The sequence below is a fragment of the Aulonocara sp. 'chitande type north' Nkhata Bay genome, linkage group LG16 (genome assembly GCF_057382095.1).
Source record: "Aulonocara sp. 'chitande type north' Nkhata Bay isolate Kocher_YH1m ecotype deep benthic linkage group LG16, A_spYH_male_GT1.1, whole genome shotgun sequence".
Taxonomy (NCBI): domain Eukaryota; kingdom Metazoa; phylum Chordata; class Actinopteri; order Cichliformes; family Cichlidae; genus Aulonocara; species Aulonocara sp. 'chitande type north' Nkhata Bay.
The window spans coordinates 34,891,596-34,911,844 of NC_141359.1; the positions used below are offsets into that span (position 1 = coordinate 34,891,596).

General features: G+C 43.5%; 3 protein-coding genes across 8 annotated transcripts in view; 2 read left to right on the top strand and 1 right to left on the bottom strand.

Moving 5' to 3' along the window:
• The window catches only part of LOC147311988 (1-phosphatidylinositol 4,5-bisphosphate phosphodiesterase delta-4-like), a 28,347-nt gene extending 26,554 nt beyond the window's left edge, over positions 1-1,793 (top strand). For 2 of the 3 annotated variants that reach the window (XM_086267203.1, XM_086267204.1), the window contains one exon: positions 136-1,793. In XM_086267203.1, coding sequence (XP_086123329.1) covers positions 136-227 — 92 coding nt within the window. In that variant the 3' untranslated portion in view covers positions 228-1,793. The remainder of the gene's footprint in view (positions 1-135) is intronic. The other variant, XM_086267206.1, reaches the window with a different exon arrangement.
• Positions 137-15,269, bottom strand: znf142 (zinc finger protein 142). Of its 2 annotated transcripts, none has more exons than XM_086267202.1 (8): positions 15,063-15,269; positions 10,316-10,804; positions 10,065-10,232; positions 7,290-8,105; positions 7,017-7,194; positions 4,075-6,832; positions 2,818-2,923; positions 137-2,395 (listed from the first exon to the last, which is right to left on the bottom strand). In XM_086267202.1, exons 2-8 carry the CDS (start codon positions 10,797-10,799, stop codon positions 1,866-1,868), a joined length of 5,040 nt encoding a protein of 1,679 aa, XP_086123328.1. In that variant the 5' UTR covers positions 10,800-10,804; positions 15,063-15,269; the 3' UTR covers positions 137-1,865. The 2 variants fall into 2 exon arrangements, with proteins under 2 accessions (XP_086123328.1, XP_086123327.1); XM_086267201.1 differs by lacking the exon at positions 15,063-15,269 and adding an exon at positions 13,424-14,135 and having other exon boundaries at positions 138-2,395.
• bcs1l (BCS1 ubiquinol-cytochrome c reductase complex chaperone) lies at positions 13,490-17,393 on the top strand. 3 transcript variants are annotated; one of them, XM_086267209.1, is made up of 8 exons: positions 13,490-13,586; positions 14,184-14,559; positions 14,650-14,789; positions 15,130-15,324; positions 15,692-15,755; positions 15,846-16,018; positions 16,225-16,342; positions 16,972-17,393. In XM_086267209.1, the coding sequence occupies exons 2-8, from the start codon at positions 14,240-14,242 to the stop codon at positions 17,222-17,224; spliced, it is 1,263 nt and encodes a 420-aa protein (XP_086123335.1). In that variant the 5' UTR covers positions 13,490-13,586; positions 14,184-14,239; the 3' UTR covers positions 17,225-17,393. The 3 variants fall into 3 exon arrangements, with proteins under 3 accessions (XP_086123335.1, XP_086123336.1, XP_086123334.1); XM_086267210.1 differs by lacking the exon at positions 13,490-13,586 and adding an exon at positions 13,636-13,837; XM_086267208.1 differs by lacking the exon at positions 13,490-13,586 and having other exon boundaries at positions 13,872-14,559.
• The last annotated feature ends 2,856 nt before the right edge of the window (positions 17,394-20,249 follow it).

Consider the following 20,249-nt stretch of genomic DNA (forward strand, 5'->3'; position numbering starts at 1 on the left):
TTCTTGGTAAGCAGATTCTGGCCCCCACGCCGTGTAATGGACACTGTTGGGCTTTTTGTCTCCAATATTCAGAAGCTCTTTTTCTAGCATTAAAAAGTGCCTTGAGACTTGTTTTGAAATTCTTCTTTTTTCCAGGATATCGTCACATACATCTGCTGTCTAAGGATGGAACAGCTATCCCGCCCTCATCGCTCTTTGTTAACATCAGCATTTCTGAGCTCACATGAAGAACAACGAGAAACCAGATGTGGTCACAAGGACGACATGGAGCAGTACTTCGATCTGCCAACGCTACATAAGACTGTCAAAATGAACCACAGGGAACAGATCATCTCAGAAATCAGCATTATTGAATTTGAGTTTTCAACAGTGACAAAGTGGAGTGCATCTCTTTTAAACCAATCTATAATTTTTAACCACGGAATAAGATAAACTAGGCCATGCAGTACTATTTATTTAGGTTTTTAAGTCCAATATATGCAACTTTACATTCCAGAAATTGTAAAAAATATTTTAAATGATGGATGTGAAAGTAAGACAAAAGACTGCAGCATGTAGAGAATGTCAAAATATCTGTAACAGTACTGAAAGGTTAGATGTGGGGAAAAAAGACAAATCTCAGTATTAAAAATCCAGAAATATACTCACAACTTTGCATGAATGACTTATTTCTAATGAATGAATGAATGTTCTACAAGGCCATGTTGTGTATAATGTAAATATGTCTTTGTATGTGATTTTTTGAGTGGTTAAAAACCTGTGCGTGAAATTCAGTTGTTCAGAAACATTTGTGGCTTGTTAATTTTTTTCCCCAACCTTGTTTCTAGAAATTTGGGGAACGTCTTAAAATGTAAATTAAACAGAACACAAACACTTGCAAACAGTTGTTTATCCATCCCAGCTGGGACAGGGCGAGAGGTGGGGAACACCCCGGACAGGTTGGCAGTCTGTCACATGGAGACAGACAACCATTCACACATATGACCTATTCAGAGTCAGCTGTTATCCCAACATACATGTCCTTCGACTCCAGAGTACCCGGAAAGAACTGACATAGGAACCTGAAGTGGATTCAAATTCAGGAGCTAAGTATAAGAAACCCAGCATTTAACAGAAAATTGTAATAAGTCAACATGTCGAAACAGAATTTAAAAAAGATTATCTATGCATGCAAAATATTTCAGAGCTAATGGTACAAATGAAAAACGTGTTTAAAAACCCCCAAAAAGAGCTGTTAGAAAAAGAAAAAAGGCCAACATCAGCCTGTCCCGTTTAAGAGAAATGCATTTATTGCATTTTTTTTTTTGCAATCACCCTGTACGTCTGTGCCAGCACATTTTTCATATTTTTCTATCATTTTCATTAAGCTGCTCTATGCTCTCTCATCCATCCTTCTCATCCAAAGCAAACCGCAAAAAGCACTCTCTCTCCATCAGCAGCAGCTTTATTCCTCAGTTGCTTTTGGCTTATTAAGCTAAGAGTTCCTAGCAGTCCTGTTTTCAGCCTTGGCTTCATGAATTTGTTTTTAAGGAATCTTTGTTTTCTTCTTCTTTTGTTTATTTTTTTCCAGGACTTCCATTTCTCTTAGTGTTGAATTTTTGTAAACAATGTATTTTGCATTATTAAGAGTTTCTGGACTGGCAGCACAGTTGTGGCATCTCATATGGTGATTTTCTCATTAATACAATTATATTCTGATTATAGGAAATTATCACAAGATGGGATATAAAAAAAACTGTTTATTGTTCAAATAAATGACCCGTCTTTACATTCTCTCTTAATATGTGTACTAAGTGTCTTATTAGGCTTGGCAAGACTTTAAAATCAACTAATCAAACATCAGTATTTACCAGCTATGTCACCAGTTACTCTCTCTCTTCAGGGTTTAATCCTAGCTCGACCTCTTCAGCAACCTCCTGTACCTCACTGGCTGGTGGAAGCAGCTCATTGGCTGCTTCTTCTGCTCTTTTATCCAGAGTCCCCTCTAGAGCCTCCTTCAGGGTGAGGCCTCCAGCTTCTGAGTCTCTTACCACACCTTCCTCTGCTGGCATGTTTGGATGATGCCTTTGCAGATGCTTGACCACCTGGAACTTCTGCTTGGCTCTGTAGGAGCAGTGGCGACAGCTGAAAGGTTGCTGCTTGGTGTGAGACAGGTAGTGATGTCTGAGACCCGCAGGCCACCTGAAAGCCTTTTGGCACAAACCGCACGTGTATGGCCTGTCGTCGCTGTGCTGGCGCTGGTGGGTCTTCAGTATGAAGCTAGTCTTGAAGGCTTTGCCGCACTTCTCGCAAACATAAGGGCGCACATCACAGTGCTGTGTGTCGCAGTGTGCGCGGAGGGCGTCTGCTCTGTTGGTGCGGTAGTCGCACTCATCACAGGCGTACGGCTTCTCTCCTGCAGATGACAAACATTATTTAAAAATGTAACCAAATCACTTTATAACTTAGACATATTGCAAGATTAAATTAGAAACTTTCACTTTATGCCTTTCTGCAGGAGACATTTGGTTTGTTTTCACCCCTGACCACTAGAAGGAGCTATTTAACTGATTGTGTGTATATGGGAATTTCTAAAGCTTTCCAGTGGGCTGGACTGATTTTGGCACCCGGGCCTTATGATTGACACTCCTAAATTAGACTGTCCAGTATGCAGTTTGGATACATCAGATAAGCATGTGGACTGTCAGTTTGTGTTTTGTGTTCAGTTTATAACCATCATATCTGCCTGAGCTGTATGGTAAATAAATGTAACGTCTCATTTTCCAACAGCAGCTCTTCAGCTGCATTTTTAGGGGTGAAAACAGCCACCTCTGATACCTGTGTGCTTGGTCATGTGGTATTTCAGCTGAGTCGCCCATTTGCACTTGTAGCCACACTCTGGACAAAGGTACTTCTTCTCTTCTTGGTGAACTCTCATGTGAAGCTATAAAAACATTAAAAATAAAATAAAAGGGACCTGTTATTGCTTTCATTGTGCTCCATTTCATGGAAAGACTCAAAATGAGCCTCAATAAGTAACTACACAACCAGAGACACTGTAAACGCTTCTGCCATCGTTCTTTGTTTTTAACTTTTAACATGTTGGTCTCAGCGGTTTTGTTGTCGTCTTACAGATACCAGTTTAGTTTTTACTGCGTTTTGTTCCCATTTACTGCTCTTGGTCCTGTTCTGTGCTATAAAGCAAATTTAACTCATCTGGCTTCTGTGAGCCTAAGATCAGAAATCAGGCTCAATAGTTACATGAAATGTTTATCATTTCACTAACTCAAACTATACTAACCCGGATTTATGATTCTAGCTACAAATGATGTCATCTTCCAGGGAACTGACTGGTCAGTAAACCTGCTGATTTCCAATCTCAAACATAACCAGCTCCAGATCACATTATTTCTGCAGCATAAGATGCCAAGTTGATGCACGCTGGCATGAAATGAACATCTTCATAATACGGAAAAGCCAAGTTTAACTGTGAAGACACCTGGAGCCTAAATCCTGCTTGAAAGTACACACCACTATTTATAAATTACATTTTTAATTCTTTTGTTTTTATTGAGCTTCAAAACCTGTTTTTTTTATTCCTTCTTGTGTTTTTAGTTTCCTCGCCATTTCTCTGTCTCAACTTTAAGCTACTTTTGTGCTCCACTGCCTCTGTTTAACGTGCCGTGTAATGTCTCTGTATTTGATATTTTAGTTAGTCCTGTTTTGTTTTTCTCTGATGTCTTACTGTGGTTTCTGTCCTCACCTAGCCTATCATTACTGGCTATTACTTCAATCCAATCCATCCCCAGCCTACATTCAGCTCCTTCCTCCCCTCAGTTTTTGCCCACTTGTGGGTTTGTTCACCCTCCTGTTTTCCAAGCTTGTGTCTTAGTCCAAGTTAACCCTTTAAGTTGTATTAACAAACTCTCCAGCCAGCTTTGCTTGTTTGACTTGTTTTTTTAGTAATAAAGTTGCTTTGAATATTTAGCATCCTGCATTATCTAAAAGCAACGTGTCGATAGAAGTTTTTTCAGTGGACGTGGATACAGATGAACAGAACCAACTGTCTGGGATCTATGGAAGCTTGTTTGGTACCTTCAGCCTCGATGGATCGGTGCAAGTGTAGCTGCACTCCTCACAGCTGTAAGGCTTCTCCCCAGTGTGGATGCGAATGTGCCACGTGATCTTCTGCTTGTTCCGGGTCGAGTACTGGCAGTCGGTGCATTTGTACAAGCGCTTGGTTCCGTGCGAGCGGAGGTGCTGCTCCAGGACCAGCTGATGGTGACAAGCAAACTGGCAGGTGCTGCACCTCAGTGCCTTGTCCTCCGCAGGTCCCTCCTCATGTTCGCTCAAGAGGTGCTGAGCCAGCAGCTGCCTCGTTTTGGTAGCAAAGGGACACACGTGACACTGATGCGCCAGGTGAGCTCTCTGATGAAGCTCGAGGCTTTCCTTAGTTTCAAATGACTCCTGGCAGGTGTTGCATTTCACCTGGGGGTGCTTGCTCTGCTGGTGGGCCCTTAGTGTGATGTCGCTGCTGCAGGTGTAGTCACACTGCTTGCATGAGAAACGCACCTGGAGCTGGTGCACACGCTTGCAGTGGTTTCTCAAAGCGACCTCTGAGCTAAACTGAGCGTCACAGTGGGTGCAAACGTGCTGCAGCTCCCCCGTGTGGCATCTGCGGTTGTGGCGTCTCACGTCGTCGAGCGTGTAGCTGCTGAAGTCGCACAACGAGCAGAAGTGCGTGGGCAGTTTGTCGTGAATGCGTCTCTTGTGTTGGCGCAATTTGGTCACCGCCCCAAAGGTTTTGTCACACACGTCACAGCGGTGACGGCCGACACCTGTGTGGAGAGACTCGTGCTCTTCCAAGCGGTAGCGCCGCGTGGTGCTGAAGGGGCAGAAGCGGCAGCGGTGAGGTCGTGCACCTTTGTGTTTGAGTGCAATGTGCTGCGTCATGCAGCGCTGCTGTTTGCAGCTGAAAGTGCAGTGCTGGCAGTGCAAACGTTTGGGTTTGGCAGCACCGAACTTTTCCTTGCCATGACTACATAAACTGTGTCGGGTCAAAGAAACTTTAGATTTGGCTACAAATGAACAGAGAGCGCACTGTACTTCACCAGGCCTCATGCAGCCTTTTCTTTCATGGCTGTCTAAAGCTCTCTTCTGACTGCACTTAAATGCACAGCTTGGACAGCCAAAAATTTGACGTTTCTTAGAAACTTTTACAAGATCTTCGTCGAGTTTCTCCACCAGCTCTTCTCTTTCTTTGATTGAGTCATTCCCACCTTCATCACCTGTTTCTGAATTGGTCTCATTCTCCCTTTTCCTGAATCTTCTTCTGCAGGTCGAGAGGTGCCGTTTAATTGTTATGAGCCTGACGGATGAGAAGCTGCACAGCTTGCATCTGAATTTCCCACCCTTTTTACTATAAAGGGACTTTTGCTGTTTGTTACTGGAGATCAGTTTCTTCTGACTTTCGGTTTGCTGGTTTTCAGATGCACTGGATGTAGCAGCATCATCATTAACAAAGGTCTTAGAATGAGATGAACACTCAGGATCAGTGGAAATTTTATTTTGCTCTGTCTGATCTGAATTGGATCCCTCCTGATCTACAGTACAGCTCTCCTTTGGAGCAACACTTGTTTCTGAAATGCCTACAAATGTCCTCGTTTTCCGTGGCATGGCTGGGCACTTCTTTTTAAGGTGGCCATCGAGGCCCCGCCTCTGCTTGAACTGCGCACCGCAGGCCTGACACTTGTGGCCCTTCATCCTGCCCTGGCACAGAGCTTGGCAGTGGTGCTTCAAAGCACTCTCTCTGCAGGTGACATAAGAGCATTTCTCACAGCGGTAAACACCTTCAGCTGGCACCACGAGCATCTGCACCCGTCCCTCTAACACCATGGCTTCTGCTTGGTCCTTGTCATACTTTTTCATAGCATTCAGACGCACCTCAGATTGTAATGGCTGACTGTGCTCAGGTGGAAAAGTAGGACTGATTGTTTCACAGTTTCTGTCAGGTGTCTGACAATCTCCGGGCTCAACCAGTTCAGCTGTGTTATTTAGAGGCTCGTAGCTATCATGTATATCTTCATCATGTTCCTCTGATGAGAGGTCTGCTTTTACTTGTGACGCCTCGGGCCTGTTAGAATCTAAAGTAGGAACCCTTTCAGAGTTTTCAGAGGGGGTTTGAAAGTCAGAGGTGGAGAGTGCAGTTAGAACGAGGGTACAGTATTCCTCAGGACTGCCGATGGGCGAAGGACTTTCTGTAATGGTCTCCTGAGAAACAACGTCAAAAACTTCCTCAGGTTGTGAAGCAGGAGACGTTTCTCTGCTGCCATCGTGGTAAGGCAGGACTTGGTCTCTTTGACCTTCAGGAGTACCAGAAGGTGGAGGTCCTTCAGGCAGCTTGTGAGTAACTGAAGGCTTGTTGTAAAAATCCTGCATGAATTCAGCCGAGCTCCTCTCCTTCTCCTTTGCAGCGTAGTTGTCCAGCCACGCTTTGTCCCCGGGCACGTACCCATGTGTTTTCCTCTTGTGAAGGAAAAGGCTGATGCTGCTAAAGGAGGAGTAGAAGCAAAGGGCGCAACGAAACTCTTTCAGCTTGGTGTGTTTGCAGTTCTCGTGATTCTGAAGCGCCTGACGGTAGCAGGTGGTGTACATACAGTATTTGCACTTGAACACGGCGGACTGTCTGTCCTTTCCGGAGTGTTTGGCCAACATATGGTTTCGAAGCTCATATTTGCGCTTGCAGGCGTAAGCGCAGATCTCACACATGAGTGATTTGGCTTGGTGCCGTAATTTGTGGCTGTTTAGCTGGTCCATGCGGTGACAGCGATATGGACACTGATCACAGGGATACCTAGGAGAGGAAACAGGAAGTATTGAATCTAGAACCAACAATGCTTCTTCCACCTCCACTGTTCCCCACCTTAAAGACCCACAGCTGTGCATTCTGGTGTTGCGCTCTTAAGAAACTCAGCTTACACAACAGATCCAAAATTAAAATATAACAAAGATGTGTAAGAAACCTCTTGAGTGCGTACCTAAGGTCCCCTGCATGTTTCCTCATGTGGACGTTAAGGTAGTGTTTCCATTTGGTGACGTATCCACATTCGGCACACATGAAGTTCTTATCATCTGAGTGAGTGAGCATGTGTTTGGACAGGTAGGACTCATCTCGGCACTTGAACTCACACAGGCTGCACTTGTGGGGCCTCTCACCTTAAAGAGGAAAAACAAGTTTAAGAGTTATTGTGTCACAAGGGAGAAATGCCCAGACTTTAAGGCAGGATTCATGTGACCAAACCCATCCTCACCACTGTGCATGAGCATGTGCCGCTTCAAACCCCGTTTGTGCGAGGTCACGTAGCTGCACTGAGAGCAGCGGTGGATCTTCTCGTTGGCGTGCAGATGCCCGAGGTGCTGCTCAAACTCCACGGGGTTGAACGTGACAAAGGAGCAGAAGTCGCAGCTGAGCTTTTCAGGCCCTGCATGACCGAGCCGCTGGTGCTGGAGGAAGACTGTTTTATTGGAGCAAGAAAAATCGCACTCTGAGCAGTGATAGGCGAGGTGCGTCCGATAATGATCATCCATGTCTGTCTCGCTTTTAAAGAGGGCGCCGCAGGCGTGATGACGGCATTCCACTGCTTTGACTCCGTGAGCCTCGGCAGAGTGTCTAATGAGGTCTTTGTGATGAGAACTCTGGAAAGAACAACCCTCCTGAAAGCAGGCCAAGGGTTGGCTGTCAGACGGGATGTTATGTGACTTCATGTGAGCCTTCAATGCGCTGCTCAGGCGAAAGCTTCCCCCACAGGTTGGACAAATGTAGCTGTAACAGTTTTCGCCATCTCCGGCGTGCACGCTGATTAGATGGCGCCGGATTGAGCTCCTCTCCACGGCGGAATACTCGCACAAGTGGCACCGGTGGATCTTTTCGCCGGCCTCTCTGAGCCTGTGAACACGCAGCTTGCTCTTGCTGGTGAAGTAACGCTTGCAGGTGGGACACTGGAGGCTTGGGTCGGGGAAATGCAAACGAAGGTGCTCCTGGAGGTGAGAGCGCATCTTGAAGCAGCGACGACACTTGGGGCAGGTGTGGGTGCGATAGATGTGCTCTGATCCCTCTGCAAGGTACTCTGTTAAATAGAAACAAATTGAAAATGTTAGTTTAAATATATGTTTACAAGAATAATATGCAATAATACTAAGTGCAATAATCCTTTCTGTCATCGTTGTATTTTTACTCAGTTGTGTATATAGTATTTGTATTTGTATTCTATTTTTATCTTATTGTATATTTATTTTATTTTATTCTACTGTATATAGTATTTTATTCTATTCTGTACAGTTGTGTACTGTATTTATTCTTATTGTATTCTAATTTTTGCCTCATAACTTTTGCACTGTCCACTTCCTGCTGTGACAAAACAAATTTCCCACGTGTGGGACTAATAAAGGTTATCTTATCTTATCTTATAATGGGTTGTCTTTGTTACAGTTTATATTTTGCATTGTTTACTGTTTTTTCCTTCTCTGTCATTTTGATTAAAGAACAGATCTTTTATGTCATGTTAAACAGTAATGAGAGATGGGTTTTTTTGTAATAAACCACTTGTGATGGGCACCAATCACTCACAACATCTGTCTAATAATGTGTAGGTCTCTTTTGTGGCATCAAAAGAGCTCCTAGCTTTCAGGGCATTGATGTGGGACTCCAACGGGTGTCTGTACTGCGACTTTGGCAACAACTTTGAGATTATAAAATAAGGCCTCTCTGGATCCGAATTGTTCCAGCACATATCAGTAGGATCATTGAGAACAGGATTTAGGACTCTGGAGTTCAGGAAAGCCATGAGCTCTGCAGTTTTTTGTGGTAAGACAAGGGTCACTGTCCTGCTTGGGGGGGGGGTTGCCACCAACAAGATTTTGTCTACTATGAAACTAACTTCTGGTTTGCATTGAGGAGACCACGTCTACTTTTAATAGCAGGCTTTGGACATTCCTTTCTGATTAACCTTTAAATTAAGGCCATACAGGGTGGACCTGAACCTTTCCTCAACTTTGCAACTAAATGTTTCAATCACATCTTCACTCCTGTGTTTGTGTCATTAATGTTTGCCTACTCTACCATAGTTTCGTTTGTTGTCCATCTACTGTACTGTTTCTTCTCATTCTCCTCTTTCCCTTTGCAGTCTGCTGGAGGACTTTTCCTGTTACAGATTTCCCCCCCACTTTTGCCAAATATTGTCTCGTGAGGCATCATTGGCTTTGTCTAGGAAGAATTACAAATCTTTGAGGAAGTGCCATCACGTGACTTGGACTGTGGAGGGTGGAGCATTTCCTTCCTACTTGAATAAGCTTATAACATCCTAGCTTGACCAGTCAACCAGTTATGTGGAGAGAGAGGAACATTAGCACAATTAGGGTATAAACAGTGGTAACAGCACTTTAGGAGGTCATAGAGCAGGAAAGGATATTGAGTCAAATGAAAACTGCAACTGAACAGCATAATTTTTATTATAAAGGCACAGGCCAGTATCAGGCAGAACCTGTCGTACAAGGACAGCAGGATGAAGGTCAACCTGGGTATACACTAATCTCAGAATAGATGATGATGTGGTTTCCTGGAGGGAAGAAATTCATAATGGTGGAACCAACAGTGTCAGGGGAGGGGTGTGAAGAAGCAGGCGAGATAACAAAGAACCAGCGACTTGATCTTAGAGACTCAGAGCTTTTGATTGTCATTTTGCAGTTTCTTGCACTGCGAAATTGGGTAGCTGGACCACAAAGGTGCAAAAGTAAAGAAGAGAAAACAATATACAACCCCAAAAAAGGTGTTACTTGATGACTTCTACATCTGGCTAAAGCTCCATCTAGTGAAAATGTCTGCAAAGTGTAGGATCATTGACACGTGTATAAAGTGCCAATTGGTACTATACAAATCAAATGTATCAGAATTAGGAGAATCATGTCAAAGTGACTTCCATGTGAGTGCCCAGGAGCCACTGTGTTCAAGCAGACTGTCAGATTTAATGTTGTAGCTGATTACAGTGGTCACCATAATAATCCACTAAGCAGATAATAGGTGTTCTTACCTTTGGATGGCACTGATGTAGCATCTCCTGCTAAAGTCGTGTCTTTCATGCCACCTGGCCTCTCAGGTTGTTCCTCTGGCCCACAAGCTCGATTTTTTCTTTGTGACACGCTGACCTCAGACAAGCAGCTTTCCTTATAGCCCATCGGTGTTGGCTCCTGCTCATTCCCTAAGAGAAAATAATCATAATTTCCATCTTACAGCTAAGGTTTGAAGGTATGAGAGTTCCACCTCCCCGCAGGGCCCACTTACCTTGAGCATTATTTGGTAGATATTTGTGTTCCAAGAGGTGGCCATTCAGGGTTTTAGCATTTTGAGAGACAAACTGGCAGTGAAAGCAGCCAAAGGGCATGTGTCCTTTCCGATGGCTTTCCATCTCAGCTTGTGTAAGGAATGACTTTTTACAAGCCCGGTAGGTGCAGGGCACAAGAGTGAGGCCATGTGTAGACATTATGTGGGCTTGATACTCGTCACGGTCCGAGACACTGAAGTAGCAGCCTTTCTCAGAGCAGGAGAACGGGCCTGTCAGGTCTGGGTCACTGTGGCTGGTTTTAAAGTGATGTTTAAGAGCAGCTAGTTTGGAAAAGACCTCAGCACACCGAGAACACTTGAATCTGTCCAGCTGCACTTTACTGGATGAAGCGATTTGTCTTTGTGAACAGGGGTGAGAGGCAAACATGCCGCTGTCTGAAAAGCTCTGTCCACATTTTTCACAATGAAAATCCATCGTCTCCATTGTGTCTAAAAAAAATAAAGAGTAAAGCCTTAAAATTTCACAACAATTTAATATCATGTTAGGGTACACATGCACAAGTTAAACATCAGACTCTATAACATTCCTGTCCTTTTCAGTCCTTTCTGACTGTATGCATCAGCTCATTGAGTGACTTATGTATGTATGTATATATATGTATATATTGTACTATTCTTAGTTAGTGTATTGTCTGTCTTGTCTTAATGTTGGTTTATAATGGAGCACTGTAACAAAAAATAATTTCCCCCAGGGATCAATAAAGTATTCTGATTATGATTATGATTAGTTTCACATCTGTGTTTAACGACCAATCACTCCATGTGTGTATAAATAACCCTGTTCGTTCTTGGTGTTGGGCTGTCTGTTCCTTGTCCTTCTCGCACTCTTGTGAATTCCTGTTTTGCTTTTAGTTTTGATATTATTCAGAACTTCTTTTTTGTTTAAATCAAACATTATTAAGGGTTTGCTTTTTCTTTTGTTCCATTTGTCATCTCACTCCTGAACTATGATATGGGATATTAATTCCCAGCATGTGAAAACACAGTAGAACCTGCATCCTCCTCTGTCACACCAACCCTCTGCATGTCCTCCTTCACTACATCCATGAGTCTTGTCGGTGGTCTTCCTCTTTTCCTCCCGCCCAACAGCTCAGTATTAGACTTTGATATATATTTTGTGCATGTAGATAAAAAAAAAAAGTCTGGAATAAAGTGGTATCTTAATGGTGCTGATATGATCATAGTTGCTGGAAATGCACTGATAACACCCGAACTTTTCAAGCTGAAAACCCACAGACTTCCAAATGTCCCCACTGTAGCATACAGTGGGGCAAAAAAGTATTTAGTCAGCTACCGATTGTGCAAGTTCCCCCACTTAAAATGATGACAGAGGTCAGTAATTTGCACCAGAGGTACACTTCAACTGTGAGAGACAGAATGTGAAAAAAAAATCCATGAATCCACATGGTAGGATTTGTAAAGAATTTATTCGTAAATTAGGGTGGAAAATAAGTATTTGGTCAATAACAAAAATACAACTCAATACTTTGTAACATAACCTTTGTTGGCAATAACAGAGGTCAAACGTTTACTATAGGTCTTTACCAGGTTTGCACACACAGTAGCTGGTATTTTGGCCCATTCCTCCATGCAGATCTTCTCGAGAGCAGTGATGTTTTGGGCCGTCGCCGAGCAACACGGACTTTCAACTCCCGCCTCAGATTTTCTATGGGGTTGAGGTCTGGAGACTGGCTAGGCCACTCCAGGACTTTCAAATGCTTCTTACGGAGCCACTCCTTTGTTGCCCGGGTGGTGTGTTTTGGATCATTGTCATGTTGGAAGACCCAGCCTCGTTTCATCTCCAAAGTTCTCACTGATGGAAGGAGGTTTTGGCTCAAAATCTCACGATACATGGCCCCATTCATTCTGTCCTTAACACGGATCAGTCGTCCTGTCCCCTTGGCAGAAAAACAGCCCCATAGCATGATGTTTCCACCCCCATGCTTCACAGTAGGTATGGTGTTCTTGGGATACAACTCAGTATTCTTCTTCCTCCAAACACGACGAGTTGAGTTTATACCAAAAAGTTCTACTTTGGTTTCATCTGACCACATGACATTCTCCCAATCCTCTGCTGTATCATCCATGTGCTCTCTGGCAAACTTCAGACGGGCCTGGACATGCACTGGCTTCAGCAGCGGAACACGTCTGGCACTGCGGGATTTGATTCCCTGCCGTTGTAGTGTGTTACTGATGGTGACCTTTGTTACTTTGGTCCCAGCTCTCTGCAGGTCATTCACCAGGTCCCCCCGTGTGGTTCTGGGATCTTTGCTCACCGTTCTCATGATCATTTTGACCCCACGGGATGAGATCTTGCGTGGAGCCCCAGATCGAGGGAGATCATCAGTGGTCTTGTATGTCTTCCATTTTCTGATGATTGCTCCCACAGTTGACTTTTTCCACACCAAGCTGCTTGCCTATTGTAGATTCACTCTTCCCAGTCTGGTGCAGGTCTACAATACTTTTCCTGGTGTCCTTCGAAAGCTCTTTGGTCTTGGCCATGGCGGAGTTTGGAGTCTGACTGTTTGAGGCTGTGGACAGGTGTCTTTTATACAGATGAGTTCAAACAGGTGCCATTCATACAGGTAACGACTGGGGGACAGAAAAGCTTCTTACAGAAGATGTTACAGGTCTGTGAGAGCCAGAGATTTTCCTTGTTTGAGGTGACCAAATACTTATTTTCCACCCTGATTTACGAATAAATTCTTTACAAATCCTACCATGTGAATTCATGGATTTTTTTTTCACATTCTGTCTCTCACAGTTGAAGTGTACCTCTGGTGCAAATTACTGACCTCTGTCATCATTTTAAGTGGGGGAACTTGCACAATCGGTGGCTGACTAAATACTTTTTTGCCCCACTGTATAACTTACCCTTTAATCAGGGATAATATATAGAAAAAATTAATGACATACAGATATTGATATTAATATAACTTTGATAGTACATAGTGGTCTTTCATACTGATGAAGTTACTGCACTAGTGCTAACTGTAATAAGACACATCACAGGTACACGGTTACATGCACAAAATTGCAGGTGCTTACAGTAGAAAATGAACTTCAGAGTCAGACCTACTGCCCGGGTTTCCACGGTCCTTTGGATCCAAAAAACAAAACATCAACAGCTGTGTTTAACCGCAAGGCTGCACCGTCTGCCTCATTGAATCCACTTTTACTGACTGCCTGTTATAGAAATCCTTAGCTGTCAGTGAGTTACAGCAGCTGAAGTTTTTCTCGCTCTGATTAATAATATAAAGTGATTGAAACACGCCAATAATAACATCGCGTTTAATGCTAGCTGAGCTAACCCTCATTAGCTTCTTGAGACGCTCATCGCAAAGTCTTTGCGTCCCTGTTAGCTTTTCATCGCTGTTGCGGTTCAAGCCGTTTAAACTAAAATTCACAGAGTGCATTAACCACCGTTGCGTAGTTATTCTCTTAACAGGTTAGCAAAATTAGGTGAGCATAAAAATAGATTACTAAGGAGGGGGGACCATTATTTGTGAGCGCCAGTGGAAAGTCGGAACGGTATCCATCAAACACAGGAAGTGTAGTAAAGGTCGCCGTGCAGAAGCATCGTTGCACGCTTGGGGATTTTATGTGGCTGAATGAAGGTTTAAACACGAGAATGAATGAAGTCACCAGTGGCAGCTGTGAGAGATTAAGTCAGAGGGAAAAAAACAACGCAACTGTCGTAATTTAGCCAGTCGGGTAGCCTTAACTGTCGCTAAATGTATTTCCAGCCTACAAGCAGCTGTCAGGATACGAAGAAAGACCGATAACCTTTATTTACTGCACTACGCAGGTCTTCAGATGAGCTCCTTTTGCGGGGGTATCTAGAGTCTCACTGCAGCCGTCACCATGCCCCTGACGGATTTTCTGGACGGCTTGAAGGACAACCCGTACTTCGGAGCCGGCTTCGGACTGGTCGGGGTCGGGACAGCTCTGGCGCTTGCCAGGAAAGGGGCTCAGGTGGGGATGATCTTCTTCCGCAGGCACTACATGATCACTCTGGAGGTGCCCAGCAGGGACAAGAGCTACAACTGGCTGCTGAGCTGGATCACCAAGCACGCCAAACACACGCAGCACCTGAGCGTGGAGACCTCCTACCTGGCGCACGAGAGCGGACGGGTTCACACGCAGTTTGACTTTCACCCGAGCCCTGGCAACCACATCATCTGGTATAGCACATACCACTACACCTATAAGACCTGTATTCTAAACTGATTGGCCACTTTCTCTGTGACACTGACTTCCGTTGTGGTCTGCAGGTATGGGAGGAAGTGGATCAGGGTGGAGAGAACCAGGGAGAAGCAGATGGTGGATCTGCACACCGGAACCCCCTGGGAGTCTGTCACTTTCACAGCTTTAGGCAGAGACAGACAGATCTTCTTTAATATCTTACAAGAAGGTAAGTTTAACAACACATGAAGTCAGGTGTGCACATAGTTAGATTTTCACCTGTATTGCAGATGTATTTTCAGAATTATCACATTGAATTTTGAGGCTCATCTACATCCAGATGAACAGTATCAACATTTTGGGATTTGAGGCTCATCCCTCCAAATGTTTGCACCGAGTAGCTTCTCGAAGTCTGGATGTTTCCTCCCTTAATTGCTTAATTTCAGTGCACAGTGTGTGGTGTACATGGGCTAAGTTGTGAAGTTTTGTCTAAAATACTTACAGACTTAACTGTACTTGACAAAATACTTGAGTGGGCTTTTAGTTGAGCTTTCATTCCTGTTTTGCAGCAAGAGAACTGGCGCTGAAGCAGGAGGAAGGCAGGACAGTGATGTACACGGCCATGGGTGCAGAGTGGCGGCCCTTCGGCTTTCCTCGGCGGCGCAGACCCCTCAGCTCTGTGGTGCTGGACGTGGGTGTTGCAGAAAGGATTGTAGATGACGTGAAGGACTTCATTGGAAATCCCAAATGGTACACAGATAGAGGTAAAATGTTACATGACATGAATTTTAATCATGATTATAATGTCTTGATCACCACAATTAAAGGAACACAACTGAGTTATCATGAAACTGTTACTCACAGGGTACTTTGCCCATTCTTGGTTGAAGTTGCTGATTTTCTTATCGCTTTATTGATGAACATCACTTCTGTTAAAGGTTATGCCCCTTGGATTTTTGCTGAAGGTCTGGTCCGACTCCTTACCAGAGTCTGTTCGAGAGTAGGGAAGGTCTCTAGAAAAACCTAATAAGAAAAATGTTACCAAACGTTTTAATTTGTCTACTTTGTAGAAGAATTTCTAGGGTTTTTTGTGATTAATCCTCTACTGATGGTGGTTGTTCACCTGTGCAGGTATTCCCTACAGAAGAGGCTACCTGCTGTACGGCCCCCCCGGATGTGGAAAGAGCAGTTTTATGTGAGTATATGCTTTATTTGGGTTTATTCTTCTTGCTGCGTACTCGTCGTGTAACCTCACCAATGCCTGTGTAACTTGCTGTTTTTTCAGCACGGCGCTGGCTGGTGAGCTGGGCTACAGCATCTGTCTGATGAGTCTGAGTGACCGAACACTTTCAGACGACCGCCTGAATCACCTCCTGAGTGTGGCTCCGCAGCAGAGCATCATTCTCCTGGAGGATGTCGATGCAGCCTTTGTCAGCAGAGACCTGCTTCCCACTGAGAGTGAGCAGCAGAACCGATCAAACATATTTCTTTTTACATGTTTAAAACATCACAGATGTTCATCAGCTCCACTCTGTGGTTTTAAAACAGGCTGATATTCAGTACTGAAGCAACCTGTAAAGCTGTATTTGACCAGATTTGTTACATTCTGGTTTGAAGGTGAATTTTGAAGTCACTGAGCTGTGTTTTCTTCTGTTGCCTCTCAGACCCTCTGGCCTATCAGGGAATGGGACGACTGACCTTCAGCGGACTGCTGAACTCTCTTGACGGAGTGGCTTCATCGGAGGCCCGAATAGTTTTTATGACTACCAACTTCATAGACAGGTACTGTTCGAAGCCAAGAGTGTTTAGTGACATTGTACCAACATGTAAACTGATATAGCTGCTTCTAATGTAAATGTAAAAAATGTAATGTAAAAAAAACAATTGAAGCAGTGAAGAGACTGAAACAGAATTAGAAGAAAATAAAAGACCCCAACAGCAGGTGGCGCTGCATACCAAGTGCTGGTGAAGTTGAGATATTGCTGTGATACAGCAGCCTACCTCAATAAAATAAGTGCAGTACAGGGATTGACATAACCAGTGTCCTGGGAAAAAAGGAGTAGTGCAGTGTGACACAGTATCAGAGTACATAGGTCTGATATGCATGTGCACAGTAGACCGTGTATCCATAGTGACAATTTACATACATTAATAAACTATAACTGATCACATGATCAAATGTTAGATTGACTTTATCTTCAGATCTTAAATTAATCCGTGCACGCCTACCTGTTCATCCCTGCCTGTATGATCAGCTTCATCACCTCATCTTCCTCACGTCTCTCTGCTTCCTTAATGAACATTACAATCTTTTTGTCATGGCTACAAAAACTTGTTCTTTCACTTGTGAAACATAAGAAGTGTTTTCAGTGCCATTAACTGCCAGCGTTGTGTATGATATCTGCACACAGGTTAGACGCAGCGCTCATCCGACCTGGCCGTGTTGATCTGAAGCAGTACATCGGGCATTGCACCCACTGGCAGCTCACCCAGATGTTCCGACGATTTTATCCCGACGAACCGGCCTCTGAGGCAGAACACTTTGCCAAGCACGCTTTAGCCACACACTCTGAAATCAGTGCTGCTCAGGTGCAAGGACACTTTCTGCTGCACAAAATGGACCCTGCAGGATCGATAGACAATGTTGCTCAAATAAAAGGATGACAGGATTGGAAGGGATTTGGATGCTGAAGCCCAAATAAAGAGAAATGGAAAAATATTTTCAGTTTAAGTTTATTAATGAGACAGACGCATAAGAGAGTTGATTTTTGTGATTTATGCGACTGCTTAGATGTTGGAAATAAAAACACACAAACCATTTACTTATCCAAGCTCTGTCTTATTGGAAAGATTCATTCTCAAAAATTTGCAAAAAACTTTGCTCTGACCTTGAAAGGTTGTCTTCCAAATGTAGTTATAGTCATAGCTGCACTGGCCATTGGCCCACCGGACATTTGCCCAGTGGGCCGATGGTGATTTTTTGTTTTTATGGGCTGATGATTTATTTTTTTTCAGTAACGGTATAAACAATGAAAGGTGGTGGATTGGCCAGATGCTGGCAGATGTGTAAAAATAACTCAGTTGTTTGGTGGTGGTGTTCTGGGAACCCATCCTACCTGGAAAAACACCACATAGGCCAGCAGATGGATGAGGGAAAGGAGAGGCAGGAGGAGGAGAGGTGAACTGAACTTCAGGTAAGAAGTTATGACCTGCAGTCTATCTGGGTCAGATATAAACCAAGTTTAGGTGCAGTTTATTTTCGTTGTGTTGACTTTTTACAGTCAGTTACAATAACTCGTACTGCGTGCTAGGTAGCATGACGAAGTGTCTATACAGCTGGGTGGGTGCTTTGATGATACTGATAGTGAACTTTATTTTATTCATAAGGTTAATTAGTAAAAAACGGAATCGTCCCATATTCAGAGAAAATATTACGCGTTTTGTAATTAGCTGAGAAGGAACACAGTTTGTCCCGTACTTCAGCTACAATGGGAAAAGACACAAAGCTGGAGTTATTCTGTGTCTTTACGCTGTCAGCTGCCTCTTCTCTCATTCTCACCTCTCCCTTTACTGTTGCTACTTCAATCATGAAACTGATCAGTGATCAGCTGATCGGCTTTTCTAGCGCAAGTCCGGTCTCTCTTGTTTATCGCCCACTTTGCGCCAGAACGGGAAACCAGCGGATGTCGCGCTAAACAACAGCAGCACGTTTAAGCTTGATCAGCTGTTGTTAGAATTTATTTAATATTACTTTCTAGTATCAGCTGATATTTGCTGGAGCCACAGCTGTAAAAGCTGCTGGTCATGATGTTGGTTTGGTTATCTGGTGAGAGGGAAACATGAAGATGAAACCAGGAGATGTCCTTACTGAATCATCGGTGATGGAGAAACAGGTTTACCTTTAAGGTGACACGAATGAGTTGAAGGGAAGTTATAAACAGTTTCTGAGAGACAAATAACACCAGGAGCCTTTTCTACATAGCTGACAGCTGGTAACTGTGCAGGGGCGGGTCTAGCAAAGTGTTGCCAGGGGGCCATGTAGGGCATTAACAGGGAAAGGGGGGCACAAGGAAATACTTTTCTTTCTTTTTCTCATTTAAAATGTCTCGCTTTTAACAAATAATTATCTGAATCTTACAACCAAAGTTTTTATCTGATGTAAAATGTATAGAAATCATACATATACCAACAAGATTGTACGTCACTGTGACAACAGCGTTTGTTTTCGTTCAAAGGCTTTATGGCTTTTCCTATAATACCTGGTGGGCCGGTCTCTAGTCAAAATGCCCGGGCCGATTCTTTTGTTCCAGTCCAGCTCTGGTTATAGTTGTAGTTAAAGTTATAGTTTTCACATATAAATCAGCAGCAAGCCTTAAAATGAGGTGAAAAATAAGACACTGCCTATTTACACGATGTGATTTATTTGACAAAAACTGAACTAAAATGCAGAAGAAGCTTCTGAACACCTAAGTGCACCCCATGATAGAACCACATTTAGCAGTGATAACATAATTGTTTTCTATTTATCAGTCTAGCATCCACTTTGTTTTACATTGTTGTTTTAGGCCATTGAGCATTCATTCATTCACAGCTCTTTTGAGGTCACACCACCACATGTCCATCACCACATGTGACAGAATGCTTTGGTACAATGAGGACCTTATGGTTGACTTGAAGACTGCAAGCTGCCCAAATCATCACCCCTTCACTACCTTGCTTCACTGTTGCTATAATGTGTTTAGTTATCTCCAAACATACTTCTATGCATGCTGATCAAACATCTGGTCGTATGGTCTCATCGGTCCGCAAGTTTTGCGGTTTGTTCAGATGCAGCTTTTTGAACATAACCTGTGCTGCCCTGCTCTTTTTAGAGTAGAGGATTTCTCCTGGCAACTCTTCCAAACTTGCTCAGTCTTTTTTTAATTGTGCTATCATGAACTATCATGCTGACTGAGGCCTTCAGAGTTTGAGATGGAGCTCAGGGTTTTTTTTTTACAGTTTCTCTGAGGGCTGCACGATGCGATCTTGGGTGAATTAATTGGGATGCCCACTTCTGGGAAGATTGTGGCATTATGGTAACATGCACCTGAATGCTTCAGACCAGAAAACTGCCAAAACGTCTGCTTTTACACAGGCGATTACTCTTACTAATGATCAGTTAATAAAGTGTATTTAATAAGAAGCACCTGGTTGCTACTTGTCCTCTGAAGTCCTTTTGAAGCAACTTTAGAAAAGGAAGCATATACTTTCTCTTTCACATGACTGACTGTACTAGACTGGTCTTTTTTTGTTGTGTATGATTAAAGGGTGTGGAAGTGGAGCTCTATCACCTCTGCTTGCCTTTCTGTATTCACTGTACAGCACAGTAGGAGGGTACTGAGATGAGACACACACAAAAATATAACTCTTGCAGTATCCAAAGCATGTTTGCTGGAGACTGAAAGTCGTGTTGATCAGATCTCACATCTGTTTCGCTCATCACACAAATGTGTTTTAAATTAAAAGCATTCTTTTGATTCAGTAACTAGAAACAGTCATTGATTTACTTTGACACTATAGTCAGGCTTGCTTAAAAGCAGCCATCTCACTGTTACTGAGCAGAAAAATGTGAGTTTAGGTATTTTTCCATTTGTGGTCCTTTGTGGCTTCTTGTCTTTGTTGATCCTTAAGAGCTGGGCTGGAAGGGTTA